The sequence below is a fragment of the Platalea leucorodia genome (assembly GCF_965183815.1).
Source record: "Platalea leucorodia genome assembly, chromosome: 2".
Taxonomy (NCBI): Eukaryota; Metazoa; Chordata; class Aves; order Pelecaniformes; family Threskiornithidae; genus Platalea; species Platalea leucorodia.
In genome coordinates this window covers 113,858,156-113,881,606 of record NC_138824.1, presented here as the reverse complement: position 1 = coordinate 113,881,606, position 23,451 = coordinate 113,858,156, and the positions used below count along the sequence as shown (strand labels likewise).

Sequence of the window (23,451 nt, the reverse complement as noted above, 5' to 3'; positions counted from 1 at the left end):
TTCATGGCACTGTGCCATGCAGACGTTGTCATGTTTTCAGGGGTTTCTGGTTTGCCCTTGTAAGAGATTTGTCACCCAGATGCAAAGTCATGACTGTACTTGTGGTGTGGATTTTTTTCTCATTTCTATATGCAATATATCGCATCTTTCTGTCCTGGGAATACCTGAATGTTCCGTGACTGTCTTTCCCTTTTAATTATAAATATTTTTATGCTAAAGCATTATCTATTTCTTTATAATCTGATATGTCATTTCTAAATACTTGCACTTCAACTTTTTCCACTCCTGCTGCTTTCCTTTTGGAAGCATAATTTTCACCAGCCCGGCAAATACCAGCTATTCTTTGTAAAGTCAGTTCTTTCTGTTCTCCAAAGTTAAGTTTTCTTGGATATAACAATCACTTACACGACAAAACATTCAGGTTCTGGTCTGCCTGGTAATTCTCTTATCCCTATGACTCTGCTGTACTGAATATGCTGTGATATAACAATCAGTACTCTTGCCTGTCACTTAGTTTTTTCAAAAAAATAAACTTCACTTTCCCTAAGGAACACTGTTCACCGTCTTCCTGATTAAAAGCAAAATGTCTTTTTCTGCCTACCTTCATGTTCCTTATGATGTACAATGTTGAGCTCTACTGCTGCTGGATCTACCACCTATCATCGTGAGCATATTCCCCCACTTGCCCTTCTCTGCACTCAAATTGTTCCATGCTATCATTTGCTCTAAGAGTTGTCTGAAAGCAAACAACGGGTTCAGAATTTAATGTAATAGGTCCGTTTTCTTCGGAAACCCCAAGAAGTTTTCCTCATCCACGCAAACAACTAGTGCAGAGAGGCCAGGTATATGAAATGACTCTTTCCACCTTTTTTTTAAACCTCATCTCCACCCCTCCCCAAAAGATTTCTCACTCCTTCGAAGATTCTTTGCAATTTAAAACAAAAATAGCCATCAGCCTGAGTATCATGAAACTTCATAACAGAGTAATCTTAGCAGTGTCATCACAACTACTGCTTCACTTCATCATATTCCAATGTATCAGCTTCATTCTCCATTTAGCTTGAGTGCTGGCAAACTTAATTTTTGCACGTACCCACACTTCAGCACAATATAATACAAACTCCTACACTTTCTAACCATCTCTACAATACGCTCATTTATTCCCTTAATACTGCTAAGAAATGAAAAAATAAATGCTGTAAGTGGGAGTAGTTCTACTAATTTATTGCAATGAAATAATTTTCTAATGCATTGTAATACATTTTTAAAATGTAATTTTCATATTCATACAGACAATAACTGTCAAGATATTTTAACAGACTCCTGTTCTCTTTTATCATGCTGTCTTTTTTAAGATGCATGAACACAAGCATTCCAGCTTTCAAAAGTGGCAACCTGTTTTTGAAACCTTGGTTTTTAAGGATCAAGTGAGACACTTCTTGATCTCAAAAGCTCTAAAAGCTTCTTTTTTTCCCCCCGAGCACTAAGGAACTACTATCCAAAATCATTTAAGCTCATTTCCTACCCATGGCTCAGAGGTAAGGTATACTGGGTCTGCTTGGGAATTAATTTTCTTCATAGCAACCCATACAGTGCTGTGTTTTGGATTCATGACCAAAACAATGTTGACACACCAGTGCATCGGCTATTGCTGAGCAGTGCTTGCACAGTGCTAAGGCCTTCTCTGTTTCTCACTCTGCACCTGCAGCAAGTGGGCTGGGGGTGGCCAAGAGGTTGGGAGGGGACACATTTGGGACAGCTGACCCCAGCTGACCAAAGGGATATTCCATACCATATGGCACTATGCTCAGCAATAAAACTTCGTGGTTATTTTCCCAAAGTAGGGATTGCTCGGGGATTGGCTGGGCATTGGTCTCCTGGTGGGAGGTGGTGAGCAATTGCCTTTGCATCACTTTTTTTTTTTTCTTTCATTTTCCTTCACTTATTAAACTGTCTTAACCTCGATCCATGAGTTTTTCTTGGTTTTGTCCTTCCGATTCTCTCCCCCACCCCACCACAGGGGAGTGAGTGAGCATAAGAACCCACTAGTAAGAAACAAAATCGCAGCTGCAAGATTTAACCCAGCTTATCTATCCCTATATGTCATACCATGGGTCTCAAGGTAAGATAAGAGCTGGCCAGACAGATACCGATAGTCATGTAGCATAATTGTGAAATCAACAGATCTGACCGACATAAAAAATTAAACTTAACTACAGATCTTGAAGAATTATTCTAAAAGATCTTCATTGAAAGCTCTCTGTGGAAACCAGATTTCTATCTCCTACAATTTTTTTCTTTAAGTGTTAGAAACCTCTTAAATGGTATAAGACATTTACAAGCTACTGCTGTTCAGCTCAGGGAGGAAAAAAAAAAAAAAGAAAATCCTGTCCCTCTGTATACCTTCCTCCCAACTTTCCCAGCTGTAAAGTCATATTTCAATACTGGTCTGTATAGTTTTCTTGCATTTCTCCCATTGCTTTTTATACTATGTCATAGGTTTTCTATAAGGTATTATCTCATTGAAAAGGTCTATTAAACTCTAAGTAACAGTGAATCTCTAATTTATATGTGTACCCTAGGATGGAGTTAAGCTTGGTCATCATCTACTGTCTGATACCATCTCCACTCAATTATGTAATAGGAAACAGAGTGTGTGAAGGTGGACACATCAGTCCATTCATCATTGCTGCTCGATTTCACGTTACTTAAATGCTAACGCTCTCAGTCCTCCAAACAATACAGCCTGTCTGCCTCCTTGTCTGCACAACTAATCTAAAGCATGTATTTCCTACTTTCCTTTCTATTGCAAAAAGAAACATTATTTTCTTTCCTTCTTTGACTTTCACTTTGTACAAGCCTATTCCTTCTGTCCAAGGATAGTTTATCTACATGTATATCTACATCTTAGGTTCAACTGCTTACTAGAATCATTAAATGTCCTACAGGAAGAAAGTTCACCATTTCCCCCAATCAGAAATATTGTCAAATGATTTTTGTAACTCGCAAGTGCCTCTGCTTGTTTACGTAGATTAGAATCTGAGGCTGAATCACCACAAGGTGATTCAGCTGGGGTTACACTTAAATTCAATATCCAGAGTCTGGCTTCCACAAAACAAGTCAAAGGGTAAATACAGCTAACTAAGAAGGAGTTGTATGTCTACAACATCAGAGACTGGATTTTCATGCCTGAAAGTGCCAGCCTTCTGTATGGCACTTCTATCACCATTTAGTTTTAACAGTGTTACAGTAAGAATTAAAGTTCTCTGTACTAAGAACTCCTCCTAAACAACATACATGACACTGGCATTAAAATCCCATACCTTGTGGACTGTGAATTTCAGAGTCTCCCTCTAAATGCCTTTATATTGAGAAAGAAATAGGTTAGGAGTTGTTTTCACGGAGTTGATAGCACAGCTAGGTATGCCAAAAGGCCTGATGTTTTTATTTGCGACACGTCCTGTCTCTAAACTTACCTGCAAGCTCTAACATAATAGTGCCACCCCCAAGAGGGAGCAAATGCGAACCTTAGGGGCAGCTGCTATACCCAAACATGTTTCCACAAGCTCACCTGAGGCATCGTGCCTATCAGGGAAGCTCTCGGGAGCTTTGCGAGTACAATGCCCTCTCATAACCCTTGCCTAGTGCACCAGTATCTTTGAAAGCTTTCAAGATGATAGGGAGTTACATAAATGCCAAGGATTCTTACATGTAAAAATTCACCAAGGTCATCTAAAGAAACATATTCTGCTGCAGAGGGATGAATAATCCTGAGGTTGGTATATGCTTTCTAATGTTTTAGTAAGACATGAAAGTGCTACTACTTGATGAAAGCACAAGGGACATGTACCCAGCTATGATTAGCATCAGGCATATGTCTCTTCAAAATGTGGCGTGTCAGTTTGTGGCAAACTTATCATGATCAATGTCAACACAGCACTTGTTTTACTATCAACAGACCTGCAAACCTCCCTGTTAAGGTGAAGAGCAGGTATTTTACACTTTCACTTGCCTGACTGAGCAAAACTGTTAGATATACACCAGGTACCATTTCTCTTCCTTTCTGTAGTCTGATTGCACATTTTTATTTTGATGAGATTAAACACCTTTGACATCAACAGCCATCGTTCAGTTGTACACGTCTCCTTTACAACTCAATATCCTGCTCCATATGTATCTATATTCCCCACTGAAAGGGAATATGAGAAGACGGCTGTTATAGCAAGCTGACTGAAGGTTCTTTTCAGTCTTCTCTTTATCAACCATCTCTGTGTTTCCATGCTACACTTTGTTATACATCTGCATTCATATTTATGCCTGTGTTTATTGTCCACTCGAAATCCTTAAGTAGTACCACCAGTGTAGATAAAATAATATACCCTATATTAATTTAAAATCAGATCAGCCAGTTCTACATTGTTGCACATTGTGCTTCTTCCAAAGGCAGCTATATAATTATAGGTACTTGGGTGCATAAAGTGATACGGAGGTTTCTATGGCAATTATTCATTTTAATTGAAAATTGTGTAGGGAAAAACTCGTTTCATGTGCAGCATGCAATTTGCATTTGTTTCCAAAGAATCTGAACTTGCTCAGGGTGAGCTGTGAATTCGTATTTTCCAGGAAGACACAATCTTTAAAATTCTGTCTGGGGGGTGGGAAACCGAGGGGGGTCTTGGTAAGGCTGTTAAGCCTATTAAAATTTAAGACCATTTATCCATTTATGCAACCAGACTATCTATTTTTTTATTGTCAGGTAAAGTTTTTTATGCTTCAAATGAAAGAGGAAGAGTTAAAAATCAAATTGATACACAATGTCCTTGAAGCTACAAGGTAGAGGAACCAGAAAAAAAGAAGTACCAGAAAGGACAACAAAGAGACAGCATGCTGAAGGAGACAGGTCATCAATGAGACCAAATCCGCAAGATCAAACATTTGTATTTTCACATATTTTAGCTACTGTGTGTTAAAATAATAATGAAGACAAAGTTAGTTCCAGCTTTAATATATTTTAGAGTGTCAAAATAAGAGTTGGAAGGAAGCAACTGTTTTACTTTGCTTAGCTAATAAAATAAAGCTATAACTTATTTTCCTATAGGAAAATAGAATTTATTTCCTCCCCCAATTCCCATCACCACAATGAGTCAAACACATTTTAGGCCTAAATTTACAATAAACACCAAATCAACTGCTTCAAGTGATGAGGACCTGGAAACAACCTCTGAACTGTGGTTTTATATTCACTAAATTTATAGCGTTGCCTTTTCTGAAACAAAACTTTACTCATTTTTTATCTATATCATTGACAGACTCTATAGGCTAGGTGCCAAAAATATCTCAAGTTAAAAATAGTCCTTGTTCTCCTTCATAAATATTAAATAAATATTAAATTGTTAGGACGGTGGGGGAGGAAGTATTCTTTACCAGTCACAAAATCCTCCTAACTGAGTAAAATCTGTACTTAAAAACATGTGGCCATGGCAGTATGTGAGGAGAACCAGAAGAATAAGGTTAACAATGCAGCTTTGGTATTAGTGTATTTAGCTCATTGTATTTCCATACTTATTCAGAATATCTAAAACAGAAAAAGTAAGAATACGACTTCTAACTTCAATGTCCATGATTGCATCACAGTTCAGAAGAAAGCAAAATGACACGGACATGATTTTCACAGTATATGCCATCCATTTTGAATAAAACGGAGACTAATAATAACCCCCTTCTTGGAAGGCACAGGACTGGGAAGCAGACATTCCCTCCATCTGACCAAGCAACTCTTTTTTTCCTGGCCCATGGGAAGTTCTATTTTGGTCAGAAAATGTTTTTGCAAGACAGGGGAACCAACCTGCTTGAGAAAGCAGTGTGAACATGAAAGCCGTCCCACCAAGGCTAATCTAGCGGCAGAGGGCTTTTTACTGCATGGACAATCTGCTCTAGTTTTGGCACCTGTTCTGCCATATGCTGACAGCTGTCATCTCGCTCGTCTTCTGCTGCAGTTTTTGATACTTACTTGGCTTCCTTTGGTTTACTACCTGACTCTCTCATAATTATTAAAATATAGAGCAATCAATAGAAAGGTTTCCTGAATGTTTTTAATGCTTCCAGACATAAAAGAAATATACTGTCATTCCTTTGTCTGTCATTCTTATGAGCACATGTATAGAAAATAACTTACTCAAGGGAAGTAAAGTTAAAGGCATGCAAATTTGATTTAGTTCTGAATGTGGCAATATCCACAGTTGCTCAGCTCTGATAGATATAAAGGCTACTCGTGGTGCTCCTCTTCTAAGGTTCTGTTTCCTACACAGAACTTAACCCTGCACCACTATACTCTACACCTACTCAATAGTTTTCATGAATTTTCAGGGTTTGAGAAACACAGCTACTAAACAGACATTTTCATGGTGCTGAAGGGAGAAGTAAGATCTGAAGGTTGGTTTTGGCTAACTTTAAGAGACAGGTTTGAAAAGACTCTGGTGGAGGCGCTGCTCACAATAAATTACATGTAATGACTGGATCTAGTAGAAAGCTGCTTTTCATAGCCAAATTGTATGCCTGGCTGGGAGAAGTGGGAAAGGGGGGGGGTGAGGGGGTGGGGAGAGAAAGCCTTTACAGTTGCACTTGCCATCATTTACTGAGAAAACCCCCAACATATCAGAACCATAAATATCTCTCACCATTTTGGCTCAATAACGCAGGAATCAAAAACACGTAAAGAACATCTCTTTCTTACTTATAAGAACACATACATATACACACAGAAAAAAACGCCAACGCAAGCTGTAACTTCATTTTCAGAAATGGCAGAGTGTTTTCCTTGTAGGACTTGGATGCACTGTTCACTACCCTTGGTATACTCACGTCTGGAAATGTCACACAGAATGCAAAGCTTTGTCAGCATAAGAAAGACTAAATATCTCTGATTGAAGGACCTAAAGTTTTTCTTGACCCCATCAAGACATTTTCTGGTCTAATAGATGTACAGTAATCCCTTCGTAAAATGAATCATCAAGGATTCCTCAAAGTCTTGGGACAAGCTAAAAGTTCAGTAAGAGTGTGGTCCTTTAAATTTACACACTTCAGCTCCTCACGTTTCCTGTGGGGAATATAAATTGCTTCTAAGTACTTACTATGCTGCATGCCATTCAAATTCTGTTGCTTCAATTCATTGTATTAAAAAGTAATGCAAACTTCAATTATTCATTGTAAAAGTACAGATTTAGCTAAAGTACACAGAAAATTCAATTCACACCAAAATGGCTACAAAGTTCAAATTAATCTATTTGCAGTCCTCCCACGTCCTTCTCAGCATCCTTTAAAATGTCACTTATTTTATAAAAGATATAGATTTTGTGAGTATTGATGTGCTCTATCAACAGACAAGTTCTCTCTGCTTTTAGTTTTGCAGACATTATTTACCCATCCTAAATCACTAACGATTACAGCTAAAATAAATGGGTCTATATAAGTAAAGGTTACAGGACTAGACTTACAGCTCAAAAGTTTGCACCTTATAAACCTCTCATCTTCAATACTACATTCAAAAGGTACTTATGATTTCAAAGAAATTGCAAATCAAATGATTACACACTACAGGAAATTAGATAAAAGAGAAAGGAACCACTTCAGCACCATAAAGAGATTCTATTCAGCTATTATATTAATAGCAAAACCCCGTATTTCGATTATAGCTTCTGCAGGTATAAAATAACAGGTTTTAGACTCTACTTTTATTGAAGTGCATAGATCCACAAAGCATTTTCAGACCTGCAAGGTGTTCTAAAGTCTTGTAATCATTCAGCAAAGCATTTGGACAGCACATCTTTAATTTTAAGCAGAGGAATGACTGCACGTGTTAAAATATGTTCTAGACTTTGTAGCACCTTTCAGAATAAATTCAAGCAGTAGAATTAAGTATAAAATACGGTTGAACTTCTGTACCACTGAAATCAACACCAAAGCTTTTGCATTTCTGAAGCCAAGTCATGAATTTATTCCTCATAAATTTAGTTTTAATTTCTTTACGGAATCTAATGTAATCTTTATGTTAACATTCCATTATGTAAAATGTAATGCTTTTTCATTTCAGATTAAGATAAACGTCTTAGAAATATATCCTACTCCAGTGATAATGCCCTTCTTTTGGTAAGGCATGGACATTTTCCTGTCTTTTTTCCCCTCTAATTTAACTAAAATTAAAATATCTGTGCATGGTATAATTGGAAAAATCAGGGCACTAAAAATGAGCATTTTTATTAGCTGTTACAGTAAGAACACCTACCACAGCAACTGCGTATTGCACTAACAACCAAACAAAACTACAGTACGCTTGAAGCAAATAGTGGGATTATATACATACATATAAAAAAAAATATAAAAAATATATATGTATACATACAAACACACAAACTCTAATAAAAGCAAGTCACAAGGTTTATGGATTACTTCTTCCCTTACCAGCCTCTCAACACCCATAAATGCTCTTCCAAGATATTCTGCAACAATGTTTTCCAAATTAGATTGCAATAAGCTTTTCAAATATTATTCTTTTCCTTTAATAATAACATACAATTTTATACACAAGAGCGTACTTCAGTGAACCCGCCTGAAAAAAGATTGTATAATAATTAGAGCTGAAAACATATATTCCTAGCAAATATTTTCACATTAAAATATTAAAGGGAAATGGTTTTAAATATTTCTTTCTTAGAAAAAATTAGGCAGAACCACGAGTTCAGGAAACATTTTACCTTTCTTGTCATCGAAGTACAGTGTCTGTTGAGCTGGATTTGACCACTGGAGGGAGGTGTTATCATTTTGATCGACCCTGCAGGTCAAATTTGCTGTTCCCCCTTCAACAACCGTGACGTTCTGTGTAAGTGGAAACTGCCCTTGGCTGCCTGAGGAGGGAGGGGAGGGGAGGGATGGAGAAGGGAAGAGAGAAAGAGAAAAAAAAGAAAGGATTTAAGTTGTAGAACTGAATTTATTGCAGCGACTTCCCACAGTGACAGAGTCTGAATTCAGTGGGATCTATTCTGACCAAAGAAAGGTAATACAATAAATTGGAAAAAATATATTCACAATATATTCTCTGTATACAAGAAACAGTAATTAAGAAATAGGTATTTTTCGCCCTCTTTTTTCCCCCTTGAAAGTCATGCTAATTAGTTCCAAAGAAATACTCTGCAATTTTATCTCCTCAGACATACCCATACATCCAGGATATGCCTCCGCATAGGGCTCATGTGCTACATACCTGCGTAGAGGTCTCAGTACGGATAATATAGTTAAATGGCTGTTGAAAACATCACTGAAAGCATAACATAAAAATCTGCACAGGATTTTTAAAATAGAGGGACACCCTATTTTAAAATTATTGACTCCTATTGACTCCCTGTTTCTTTTCTATGCTTTTTAAAGAACTCTCAGGTCGACGTTTTTCCTGCCAGGTTTGGAAAGTTGTCGGAGAGCAAATGTAGTGTGAATCTAATACTCGATGCATCTTCTGTTGAGGGAATATAACCTGATCTCATATGAAAATGGAAGTGGTGATGTAGTAGGTCTCTTTCACATCTGTGATTCTATCCCAGAGCATTATGAATCACATTAAGTGCTTGCTGAAAAGTCACTGGGAAGATTTCCAAATACCTCTACACAATAGAGGAGCAGTATCACCCAGGTTCCTGAATCACAAGCGTTTTCAATGGCATAGTTAGACTAAAGTGTTTATGTACTGTGAGAACAGCACGCACCTTGTCAAACAGCACAACACATTCTGACAAAGAGTATCACAACAAGGGAGCACAGTAAAAACATGGAAGTCATTTTTAACATGGGTGGGGAAAGAAAAGTTCTTCAGTAATAAGCAAGGCACATCATTATCTGGGAGATATATTGTTTTATTCAAGGATACAATGCAAAAGACAGACAATCCAACAGTCTAAACCAAATATATGCTTCTTTCTTCCCCTCCTTTTATACAGGTTCGATTAATACAAGAACCACTTAAGGGCAGGTAGAGCTGCTAGCATAAGTAGTATAATACCAAGAGTGACACTCAAGTGGGATGTGTCAGAAGTGAAAAATCTCTCTACAGTCCTACAGGAGTGAACAAGCTCATAGACATGTCATAAGTACATCAAGGAAATTATATATACAATATCCACTAATTATACCAACATGGAATCACAAATCTGGCATAAAACCTTCACAGAAACATCCTGCTTTAGTGGCTCTCATCAGAGTTGGTTGTTAAACTAAGGCATGCCTTCTATATGGAAGGCATGATAATATAGAAGTCTATTATCTAATATACAGGTTTTCAGATGACCAGAGTAAGGAATTACTAAATAAAAGATTAACAACTGACTTCTATTTGACCTGCTGATATTGCTAAAAATGTAATTCTAGCCAGGTTTTGTTAGCTATTTCCCTATGTAAAATAATTTTGATGGTTTTAGGGCTGGTACAGAAGCATCTACATCACTGAAACCATTAGTGTTTAGGTAGTCTAACACTCTCCACTGTCTTGGTTTAAAATAAATAAATAAATAAATAAATAAAGGATTTCCATCGAAATGCAAATGTGAATAACTGGTATAATTTTGTATAAATATCAACTTCCTGCAGATGTCTAGAGATCAAAACTTACTATGTACTGATATTTACTATAAGAGGGTATTTACTATCAACAGGATAACAGAGATACAGTAAATAAAAATAAGGAATATTGAAAACACCATGGCTAATTTAAATGCTGCAAACAATAAATGCCAAAATTCTCATGACATCCTCTGTATCTGACACTTCATTAATCAAACCCTGCTTCTTGAAAACCACATGTTGAGAAATACTTGATGAGTGAAAAATCATAAACAAGGATGGGGAAAAAAAAAGAAAACAGAAAAGATTTGTCATTTCCTTCCATTTCTCTTCTTTCAATTCCAATGTGTCAAGGAACCTCAAGATATTGCATAAATTGCTTATCGCTTAAATTAGAATTTTAAAAATCCAGAAAAATGCACACAGCCTGTTATTACTTCCACTAAATTACAGGCATCTTACCAAAGAAATAACCTTCTAAAGTATGAGTTGTGGATAAAAGGCTATGTGGGCTAAAATATTTTCTGCATACAAGAAGCATTAAATAGAACCTAGTGCCAGAGATTAGCACAGTGAAATCTGTCATTTACATTAAAGACTAGGAACAGAAGATAGTGTAATAACAATTGCAGTAATGATTTAGGACCCTATTAACATGATTTGGGAGATCTCCCCAGAATTACCCTCTCTTCTCTTTCTGATAGTATAGTTCTTATCATGAAGGTATCAGTGTATATGCAGTCTATCAATTGCTAATGATTGTCAAATCATAAGACTTGTTTGACCAGAAGAGTGGTTAGTAGGTAAACTTTTCTGAGCAACCATTTAAATGAAAATTCTAAATGCCGTGATCTGAAAGATGCCAGAAGAACTTTATTTTCTCTGGCCACTCTACTGCGTGCTGACGTTTTGAAAACAAGAATTAATCTAGCATATAAAAGTGAAACCAAAGCATTCATCCTATCCCTTACCAATACAGAAGCTGTGTGGATCTGGAGAAGATGCACATAGCTTCATAGGAAGCTTGGAATGGAGAAAGAGGTACAGAAAAAACGAGCCATTTAATCTGGAAACTAGCCCAAGTGGAAAGAAAGGAGCCTGTGCGGAACAGACAAAAATAGACAAAGCAAGACCAAAAGAATGGATACTGCACACCTCTTAATAAAGACCAAAATTATTAGTAAGTGATGGGAAAACTAAGACACAGAAAATCTGAGATTTACTTTATTGTTTGTATCAGCATCTAACTTGGGTTATTGAAGTAGGAACTTTGGAGCTAGAAGGACTGGAGAAGGTTGCAAAAGCCTATACCAGAACATTACAGAAAGCATCAACGTCGTGCCATTTAACACAGCGTTATAAGTGTCAAAGAAGTGGTTTTATGCCACTAAAGATTAGAACTGGTCCTGGGGGGGACTGACAGTATTTTGCAGGAGAGGCCTTGTTTCTGTTAAATAGGTAGGTAGCATGTGGCTAGGAAGCATGGCAGTGAAGCTGCCAGCCCATGCAAACGCTCAGTGCAATGGAGAACCCAGGCCATCGGTGATGCAGACAAGGTGTCCTCAGCCAGCTCTAGGTACTACCATTGAGCTGGGGGGGCAGCAGCCTCCCGCTGCAGCAGTGAACCAAGGCTGGATGCCACTGACTGGAATCACATCATCGCTCCCTGAGGTACTTGCTTTGGAGAACAGCCTTACACCTGGGATAACTTACCACCACTGCAAAAAAGCATTTATAGAACCAGCATACTCAATGCTGGGAGTGACCCATGTGAATGGTCCCATTAAGTCAAGCCTTGGTGATGAGCCTTCAATAAGAAAGCAAGCCTAAAGACACTGCCAGATTGAGTCCAGCAGTTAAAAGAAACAGTTTTCATCATCATTTCAACAACTGGATGCTACCACTGTGGTCCTTTAGTATGAATGGTTCTTAATAGAATTATTAAACATTCTTGTCTTAATTTCTTCTTTAACTCTGGGAGCAGAGATTGAACAAGACAATGTCCTCTAACAAAAGCATTACGCCTTAAGAAGTCCAGTAATGGAAAACTTAGTGGCACCTTCGGTAACTTATTTTAGAGAGCAACGGTCATCATTGTTTAAACAAGAAAACAGGATTTTATTCCCTTTCTGAATTTGTCTCACTGCAGCACCTAGCATCCACTGGCTCTTGTTATATCTTTTTCCCTGCTCTGAAGAGCCCTCTATTATCAGATTTCTCTTTCTTTTGTAGGTACTTAGAGACTGTGATCATATCATCCGTTAATCTTCTCTTTGAAAATCTAAATAAATTGAGCTCCTAAGTCCTTCTGTAGAAATCATGTTTTTCTAATCCTTTAATTAGTCTTTGTCTCTTCTCTGTGCCCTCTTCAACTTGTCATCTTTTTTCTGAAGTGTGCAGCCCAGACCTGGAAACGCCATTGTAGCAGTTGCAGAAGGAAAAACTACAAAGGTGATGCCACTTCTCTACCAGCACTTCATATTATTGTTTGCACACCTAAATGAGTCCCCTTGGCCACAGGGTCAGATGGAGGGAGACCCAAGTTTGACTGATGGTCTACCATGATGCTGGTGTTTTTCCTCAGATACCACTCCAAAGACAACCCCCATCCCAGTTCTCCTCCTGTAGCTCTTAGGTGTACGTCCCTATGTTTCACTGCACTGAAACATGTTTCTTTGAGCCCAGTGACCTGTGCTCTTCATTATTTCATATACCCACAGTCTTTGTGGCACCACAAATACTGCTGGCAACAATTGTGTTTCCCAGAGTGTTTCTAAAAACCAACTCTGAAAACCATCCCAATAGTACAGTACCAACCGCTTTTCCTAAGCGGACAAATGCACAGAAACGTGACTGTTCAGTGGTGAGTTCTTGTTTATCATTACACTTTCACCCTGTCTTTTCAAACAGTTCTAATCTGTTTAATGCTTGTAAGGTTGGTTTTGAATGTCTGGTTTATTACTCAAGATGTCATGCTATTTCAAGTCAAAGGCCTTACAGTAGTCAAAAATATTTTAAAGATTATGGTTACCTTTTTCTAGACATAACTGTAATTGAAAAAGTCATGAAAATATTAAATTATTCAAATATTCACTTATATTCAAAAACATATTGAAAATAAAGTCATTCCTAACGAAGATTTGTTTTAAAACAGAGCATAACAGAAGTTTCTATTAAGGCAGAAAATTTAAGTACAAACTAATGTTTATATTTCCTTTCATGCTGGTAACATCAGTGAGACATAACCCCATGAAACTAAAATATTTGAAAAGTATTCCTAAATCTACTATTGACTTCTTACCTGACCTCAGGCAATACATTTAATCTATGTTTTGCTAACCAATCTAAACAAAAGAAATAATGATGCTTATTAAACTTGTAAAAAGATTTGGCTCAAAAAGGATTAAAAAATATAAAAATATTTTTTATTTTTTATTTATGTGCTTCCACTTCCTCTCATCTGATTTCAGTCCATACTGCTGCTGCTATGAGACAGAGGAATGTACTTATGGGGAACAGGGACTTGAAACAGTGATAAAATAAACTTTATAATGCCTCCATTTGAGTTTATAGATGAAAAGTTATATTATTTTGTCACATACATTGTTCAAATCACATGTATCTTCTGGTTTGTGCATATATACTGTTAAACAACACTTCTATGCTCATTCCACAAATGATTTGAGATAATTTCTATTCTCCCCATCTAAACTTAGCTTCCTTCTTTGGGTACAAGTCCTTGTAATACTCAAGTTAATTTTAAAAATATAAATGTCTTTATTTGTGGATTTTTTTTTTTTTTATTTGATGCACAAATTTTGGACACCATCAAGAAGTAAAATAAAAAAGACAGTGGATTTCCAAGAATTTTAAGACTACTTCCAGATTTTAGTAACGAATCCAAGTCTACCTAAATCTCTTCAGTTTCTGAACTGGACTCACCAATGTCACATACAAAAATTCTTGCATCATACTTAATTTACCTTGCTGAAAACCAAAAATGATGATGGCAGTAACAAAACCGCACTCATACAAATAACAAACAATACTGAACTAAATTGTTCTTTACTCCAGCAAAACTCCTGCATGGTCAGTATGCGTGAGCAGAGAGGAATAAAGAATATAGCATATGACTTGATAATAATTGATTATACGTTAAATTTCAACATCCAGTGGAAAACCTCCAAGCACTTCCTGCACTGATGAGCAGTGCTTTAAGCACTTCCCAGATACATCACCTTCAGGCTGCACTGTGCCAGCTGAACAAACCAAGGTGTTTTATTTGCCTCCCACTGGATGGCCCCTCCATTCCTGGAACAACTTGGCAGCCCTTCTCTTCCTTGAACACGAGCAGCCAGGATGCTACACTCCACTCCAGAAATCTTAGCAGTACATTATACAACAGCACCAGTAATTCCTTATTTCAGGGTGCAGGTATGGAAAAGACGCCCAGGTTTGGTACTTGTACCAAGGGCAGATACTGAGACTTGCTTTAAGGGATGCACCGGGAGAAAAACTACCATATGGGATTACATGATGATGATGGGACACTGGGCTTGCAAAGGCCAGGGCTCTCTTGAAAGTACACACCCACATGCACTCCAGGCTTTTGCTGCCTGTCAGCTTTTAGCGAATGCAGAAAAAAGCATGAGGCTGATCAACACCAGGAATATGGTTATCCCCGTGTAGCTAAAGAAACAGAAGGTAGGAGTGTAAGATGGGGGAGTAAGAAGGTAAAATAGGGTAGGGGAGGGGGGATTAAAGTTATATCTTTCACATGAATTTTAATTTTCACTAAAGAGAAATCCCCCCTCAAATGCTACTTAGTAAGTATTAAAGGACCATTTTTTTTTTTATAAAGATCTAGAAAATGCAAAACATGTAAATAATAAATACTCTTCTGAACACAGCTTTTTATGTAAGTTCAGTGCAATTTACTTCCTACTTTACTATTGACTGAGGGAATTGACAGGTATGATCGAGATAATGAATGTAACTCAGACGATCACCATTCTACAGACAGGGCTATCCATCCAGCTTGCTTGCTTTCTTCACAAAAATGGTTGGCAATGACACTTCTACCCTCCACTGGCAGGGCGGGTCAATCAGACACGTATATATCCACTACAGTATATGCAATTACGTTCTGTTCCATGATCAAACCTTGAGGCAAATCAAACAATTGTACTGTCTGTCTGGAATATACTAACAAAGAAAGAACGAAGGAAAAAAAAAAAAGTACTGATGGCCTACATTACAATTCCCTTGTATCTGAAGAGGAAGCAAGAAGTCTCATTGGAAAACACTACAAGGTTATACAAAGATAAATTACAATAAGCAATGAAGCTATTGCAAAAAGGCGGTAGCATCTAGATATCACTGTCACTATGCTGTATCCCAGTCCGTCTGCTCATTTTAGGGAGCTTTGTTAGCAAAATTATTTCAGATTATAGATGGAGCTGTAGTTAAGTATATTCTATCACAGGTTGTTTTTGCAATGCTTTGTGGAGGACCAATATTGCTTTCCAGTAGAATTGACAGGCTCATATCTCATTAGCTACAAGCTGTTTTCAGTCAAGAAAGGCTTCCCCCCCCCCCCCCCCCCCCCAGAAATCATGGCTCAACTGCTTTTACAGATTTTAAAACTGATTTTTATCTCAGTATGAGACAAGACTATGCAGAATAATTATCGTTACTTGGTCCAGTTTGGAAACATTCATCTTGTCAGTTCATCTCATGTTTACTTGTTTATGTTTGGGGTTTTTTTGTACTTCTTGCAATTAAAATGAAAGCTCTTTAATGATTTCAACACTTCCATTTGATGCATAGGTTATATATTCTAATCAATTTACCAGGCTAATTATAAATATAACTTGGTGGCTGTGAGCACCGAGAAGACATAATCCTCTTTTCACTTTTGTTTCTGCAGAGGTCTGTTTTTGTGGGAAACAGTTATGTTATAAACTAAGAGAGTTTCACAGTATCAGTGCAGCAAGCTTTGCCTACTCGTGTCACTGTATATCAGAAAGCCATAAAATGGGTGTGGAGCAGTATTTCCTCTAACTTTTCAATAGGAATGAATCTCCTCTTCTATTTTTTCAGCACAGATACTGTATAGAAGTTTAGTGTCCTAGAAATTTTGAAGGAGGAAACTACAGAAGTTGTTGGCCCTATTATCTTATTTCATTTCTAAGAACAGTCTTAAGAGTATGGTAAAATATTGACTACAGATTAAAGAAGATAGTTTAACTCCCAATACATAGCTGCCTGCCTTGCTTTATTTTAAAAGACAAGACGACAACGTAGCCTGCATGCTAAACTGTATTCATACAGCATTTTTAAAGAAAGATAAATTTGCCTTAGCATAATTTGATACACAGAGAGTCTTTGGGTCGATTGGCCTTTCCTAACTTGCTGTCTTAAATGGCAATAATTTAGTCCCATATCTGGATAGCATATACTTTTTAGAGTTGATCCCCACAGAGAATGTCCTGTAAGTTGTTTGCTCACTGAAGAAACATTGTTTAAAAAAGAAACAAAACAAAGAAAAAAAAAAGATTGTGTGCTCTGGTAACTATTACATGCTCCAGTAACAAAACCACTTGCAGAGAAAATTGAAGTTAATGAGAACACTAGAGAAACTTACTACAGAATGACAGTTTTAGGAGAGAGAAAAGAAATAACTCACAAAATAACTGTTACCCCCAAACTGTGCATTCAAGGTCACTGGGCTTTTTTAAATGTTTAAGCAATTACTAAAATAATCCAAAGGACAAGAGCATACCGGTACAGCTGCTGATTTCAGACTATAGAATTTATGTTAGACAGCAGTAACAGAGAAGGAGAAAGCCTTTGTTCCTTCCTTCACTCCCTGTGTTTCAGGTGTATGTTTCTACAACAGCAGCTAACTCAAGATATAATTGATTCGGACTATATTTCAGCGAAAGAGATTGCAGATATAAATTTGAGAAAGCTGCATATTGAAGGATAATTATTCCATACAGATAAATTGGAAAAAGTGTGAGAGAGACAATGGAATAAAAAGTACACATAAACGGTGCTATTTCCTAGGAACCTCACATAAATGACTATTTTTTACTCTTTTCAGACTATCACCATGATATTATTTGCTTGTGAATGGAGAAGAGTATCCAGTGGTTTTATTTATTTATTTATTTGTTTATTTATAAAGGGGGAAAAGGCATTCCCCTCCATCACTCTAAATTCCCAATGGAAGTTACAAACGCAAAAATGATTAAAGTGAACTTCATCTTCCCATAACTGCGGTAACAGACTGCTGAATTTTCTGTTTCTCATAAGTGCAAATAGGGTTTAAAGCTTTCTGTCACTTTCCACTTTAAAGTGCTATGCTCAATTCTTTGTGCCTCAACAAACTGTAAAGCCCTTTTTCTCTAAAAGCAGAAAGGTACCAAATTCTAACATGAAGAATAAGGAATTGGGCACTTTCATTTCTTTGAGGATCTGGGCCTCATAGTCACCACATTTCCATTCCTAGTCTGTAAAATGAGAATAATGGCATTTTCTTACTTCACATCAGTACTCCAAGAAGAAAACACACAAAAAAATTATATAGAAGCCAGATAATAGGATAATGGAAGAAATACACAAAGCTATGGTGGAGACAAATATACATACACGTACAACCCTATCAAATCTACCTCTTGCTACAAAGTTAGAACATACTGTGTGCTTTCTTCTCCCCCAAATCCAAGCATTTCATCAAACTAACTGGTACTTCTTGCAGTTAACACAACCAAAAAAAGTAAGGTAGATCACCTCATATGAAAGTCAGTCTAGAACCTCCATTGGTTTAAGTCAATATATCAGGCACTACTATCGGTTATGTACTTGGGTATTCATGCTACTGAAAGTACTCTCAGTTACAATTATATCTGTGTTCAATCTTCTCATCTGAGTAACAAATGCAGTGAAGTTTTGGACATGTAATCTTAAAATAAAATTGAAGAGCTGTAAACAGATGATTTAGCAGACTTTTAAGGACTGACCATCAAGCACACCACACAGCGTTCTGGGAGGTGCAGAAGCAGGCAGTATAGCTGAGGGTTTTGATGTTGTCTTTGCATGAATGTGTGCTACTGCTTAGAGGCAGGCTTAGGACAAAGGTGACTTAGTGATAGATCTGAAGATAGGGCTCTGAGTTTTTCAGAAATTGAAGAATATTTAGGGGGTTTAAGGACAAAGTGAAATTCATATTTGGAAATGTAAAGTACATCAACGTAAACATGGTAAGATCATAAGCCAATGATGATGTTTCTACAGTAAGTAATGAAACTAACATAGATAAGAAATTTAACTTATAAAATTTATTTCCAATAGAAATATACATGACACTCAAGCAATATTAACCCACCTCAAAAAAAGTGACTTTTGCACAGAACAGAGGAAAGCTCCTATCTCTCCCAATGTAGGCCTTCCTCAAAAAAACATCATACAGGTAAAACAGTAGCCAGTCAGCCTATACTGCTTGTATTTCATAGAATAGTTTGGGTTGGAAGGGACCTTTAAAGGTGATCTGGTCCAACCCTAGATGTCTGTGAAGAACACAGACATCTTCAACTAGATCAGGTTGCTCAGAGCCCCATCCAACCTGACCCTGAATGTATCTAGGGATGGGGCATCTACCACCTTTCTGGGCAACTTGTTTCAGTATTTCACCACCCTCATTGTAAAAAATTTCTTCCTCATGTCTAGCCTCAATCTACCTTCTTTTAGTTTAAAACCATTACCCCTTGTCCTATCGCTATTGGCCCTGCTAAAAAGTTTGTCCCCATCTTTCTTATAAGCCCCGTTTAATGACTGAAAGGCCACAATAAGGTCTCCCTGGAGCCTTCTTTTCTCCAGGCTGAACAACCCCAATGCTCTCAGCTTTTCTTCATAGGAGGTGTGTTCCATCCCTCTGATTATTTTTGTGGCCCTCCTCTGGGCCTGTTCCGACAGGTCCATGTCTTTCCTGTGCTAAGAACTCCAGAGCTGGACGCAGTACTCCAAGTGGGGTCTCACCAGAGCAGGTCCAGAGGGGCAGAATCACCTCCCTCGACCTGCTGGCCATGCTTCTTCTGATGCAGCCCAGGATATGGTTGGCTTTCTGGGCTGTGAGAACACATTGCTGGCTCATGTCTAGCTTTTCATCTATCAGTACCCCCAAGTCCTCCTCCGCAGGGCTGCTCTCCATCCCTTCATCGCCCAGCCTGTAATGATACCAGGGGTTGCCCCGACCCAGGTGCAGGACCTTGCACGTGGCCTTGTTGAACCTCATGAGGTTCACACAGACCCACTTCTCGAGCTTGTCCAGGTCCCTCTGGATTGCATCCCGTCCCTCAGGTGTGCCAACCACACCAGTCAGCTTGGTGTCATCTGCAAAATTGCTGAGGGTGCATTCAATCCCACTGTCTATGTCATTGATGAAGACATTAAACAGCATTGGTCCCAACACGAATCCCTGAGGGACACCACTCATCACCGATCTCCATCTGGACATTGAGCCATTGACTGCAACTCTTTAGATGCAGCCATCCAACCAATTCTTCATCCACCGAACAGTCCACCCATCAAATCCATATCTCTCCAGTTTAGAGAGAAGGACGTTGTGGGGGACCGTGTCAAAGGCCTTACAGAAGTCCAGACAGATGACATCTGTAGCTCTTCACTTGTCCACTGATGTAGTCACTCCATCATAGAAGGCCACTAGGCTGGTCAGGCAGGACTTGCCCTCGGTGAAGCCATGCTGGCTGTCTCGAATCACCTCCCTGTCCTATTTGCTATGTCACAGTTTTGTATTTTAGTTCAGTATCAGGAGTGGTTAATACATCGCTTCTCCAGACTGCTATCTTAATACTGTGATTTGAGGCCCTCAAAAATTGACCACCGCACTGCAATGTACAATCTGGAGGCAGCACTCTGCCTGAACACTGCTTTCAGTCTTCTGATTAATTGCTTACCTACAATAAATAATCAGTTAAAAGTATAAAATACTCTGCTTTGGATACTCCTCTTTTTCACTGTGGAAAATCTCCACAGAATAAAAGCCAGGTAAAAGGAATAATCAGGAATTGCAAGCAAAAGATCTGACTCTAGTTACGTGCACACAAAGCTTAACAGTTTACCCAAATGGCTACGAAAGGAAGAGGAGAACTTAACATTGCTGATTTTTCTAAGATGACTGTGACAGAACCAGGGTGTCCACAACCAGCATCTCATCAGTGAGCCAGCAATTCTGTAGCATGTGTGCCAAAAAAGCTTTGACACCAACATCATTCTGATGTGCAACAGGAGAATAGGAAAACTATCTGAGCCTAAACACCATGGGAAGACTTACACCTATATGTCAATTTAAAAGTAAAGCATGCAGCTACATGTGCTATCTGACTTACATTGTGAGTTCTTTGTACATCACATCAAACAACTATCATGCAGATGTTTAGCAATGATAAAATATAATTTAAAATATACTGTCAATGTAATTTGAATACAATGTATTAATAGAAATGATCCTTTAGCAAATACTCATAAAGATTCTAAAACTGACTGCAACGAAATGCAATCTAAAGCAAAAAATTTTCACACATTTTCTGTCCTGTCTCCATCTGATAACTCATTGCAAGCCACAGATGTTTGGCACTGTGATGGAATGACCCAGCCATTTACCCTCTTAAAGTCCACTGCACTTCAACAAGTGCAAAAATCCCCAACCAAACAACAACAACAAAGAAATCAAAAAAAGAACACAAGTGTTCTGATGTACTCCAGCCTCACACAGCACGGTTCCGCTTTGTGGAAATGGTCACAAGGCCTGAATGAATATTTTGTATGAGAGATTTTCTTTCTAGTTCTGTACACTCTAAATATCCAGAAAATACTGATAAGCATTCAAAAGCTTACATGTTTATCTGAACATAATACAAACCATGCCTCCTCTTTAAAGTGCACATGTTCTTTTTATTTAAGCACACAAGTTCTTTTTATTTAAGAGAACACGAAACCAAAAATTACTTAAAATGAGATCAATGTGGGTCTATAATTACATATTTTAATACTCTTAACAACAAATCTTTCCAGTTATCTAGAAAGTAAATACTATGAAAGGTGCCCTGAAGAAATGCCCAACGTTTACTGCAATACATTGATAATCCTCTTTCAAGCACATTCCATCCAGAAGCAGTTTCACAGGTAAATGAGTGGGGTAGGGAAGAATATGAAATTGTCAATCACAGTTCTGCAACAATTATAAATAAGGGAATCTAATCCTTCTCAAGGAAGGTATTCCTAGAAAGAGGACATAGAATCATAGAATCGTCAAGGTTGGAAAAGACCCTTAAGATCATCTAGTCCAACCATAACCTAGCACTGCCAAGTCCGCCACTAAACCATGTCCTCGAGCACCATGTCTACCTGTCTTTTAAATACCTTCAGGGATGGGGACTCAACCACTTCCCTGGGCAGCCTGTTCCAGTGCCTGACTGCCCTTTTGGTGAAGAAGTTTTTCCTAACAGCCAACCTAAACCTCCCCTGGCGCAGCTTGAGGCCATTACATAGATACGTAACCTCAACAATGTCCAGAAAGTTAGTTATTAAAAGGTCACAAAAGCACTTTATCTTCCTGGGATGCCATTTGAAAGGTGATAACCAAGATGAGCTGATGTCTGTCTCTCTCCTTGCAACAAGAACAGTTGAAAGACAAACAGCTAAGAAATAAGAAAATTAGGATCATATTCAGAAATGTTCACAAGAAGACAAAATCACTCACCCAATCCTAGACTGAGGTACCAGACGGGAGCAAGTGTTCTGAAAAATGTTGCACAGGTACTTAGACTCTTTAGGATTAGTGTGAAGATTCAGCCCATCTAGAATAATGCAGGCTTTGGTGTTGGGTTTTTTTTGTTTCTTTGGGGTAGTTTTTTGTTGGTGTTTTTTGGTTTGGTTTTTTTGTTGAGTTTTTTTTTGGTTTTGTTTTTTTTAACAGGAAGGGAAGAAAGCTAGGTTGCCACATCATTTTGTACAAGTTGTTCTTCCAGAACTGATAACTACAAATATTCGTATACAGAGCTTCAATATGGAGCACATAACAAACAACAGCTAATGTACCAAAGCAGTAAATGAATCCTTTCCACAGACCTCCTAAATCAGATCCACAGGTTATCTCTTTAATCCTGTATGTTTCATCTTTTCTGTGAATTAAGAATTTGTGTAAGCTATTAAGTGTTAACAGCTGTCACTGCCTGGTCAAACTGTGCACCGGACATTTGCAACCGTTGCTGGATTCTACATGCTGAACTCACGTTACTTATGTTTCCTTACAACTTGGTAGTGCTTAGCATTGGCTCGGGTGAGTGTCTCTCCAAAGGCTACTTGTATTACCCCTCCATTCAAGTCAGATACCCAGCTGATCTGCTTGCAGAACCTGTGCTGATCTCGCAGATACTTCCATAGCCTAATCATAGCCTTTCCCACAACTCTACCCTATTTAAATCTTGGCTTTAAATACTCTAGGGATAGATGAAAGCATATAATCTTAATATTGGGTGAAGATATTTTGGAAAATAGTAAATTTGTTGGAAAAATGTAATGTTTAAGGAAGACTGAAACTACTAGAAATTCAGAAATAATTGAGAAAATAATTTTGGCTAGAAGAAAAGTAGAGATGGACTGAAAACATTAGAAATATTAATTTTTCCCTAACTTTTAAAGGCAAACCATTTTTGTTCAGAAAAATCAAAATACTTTGGTTTTCATTTTTCTAAATTAAACATTCCACTGAAAGAGAATTACGCAACCAAGAAAAAAATGCAATTAAATCAGTAGATTTGATTC

General features: G+C 37.8%; 1 protein-coding gene across 1 annotated transcript in view; it reads right to left on the bottom strand.

The window, feature by feature from the left end:
• Positions 1 to 23,451, bottom strand: part of CADM2 (cell adhesion molecule 2) — a gene marked incomplete at both ends in the record, with an annotated part of 665,566 nt that overhangs the window by 169,460 nt on the left and 472,655 nt on the right. The window contains one exon of the mRNA XM_082337960.1: positions 8,751 to 8,900. Within this exon, the coding sequence (XP_082194086.1) occupies positions 8,751 to 8,900 (150 nt within the window). The remainder of the gene's footprint in view (positions 1 to 8,750; positions 8,901 to 23,451) is intronic.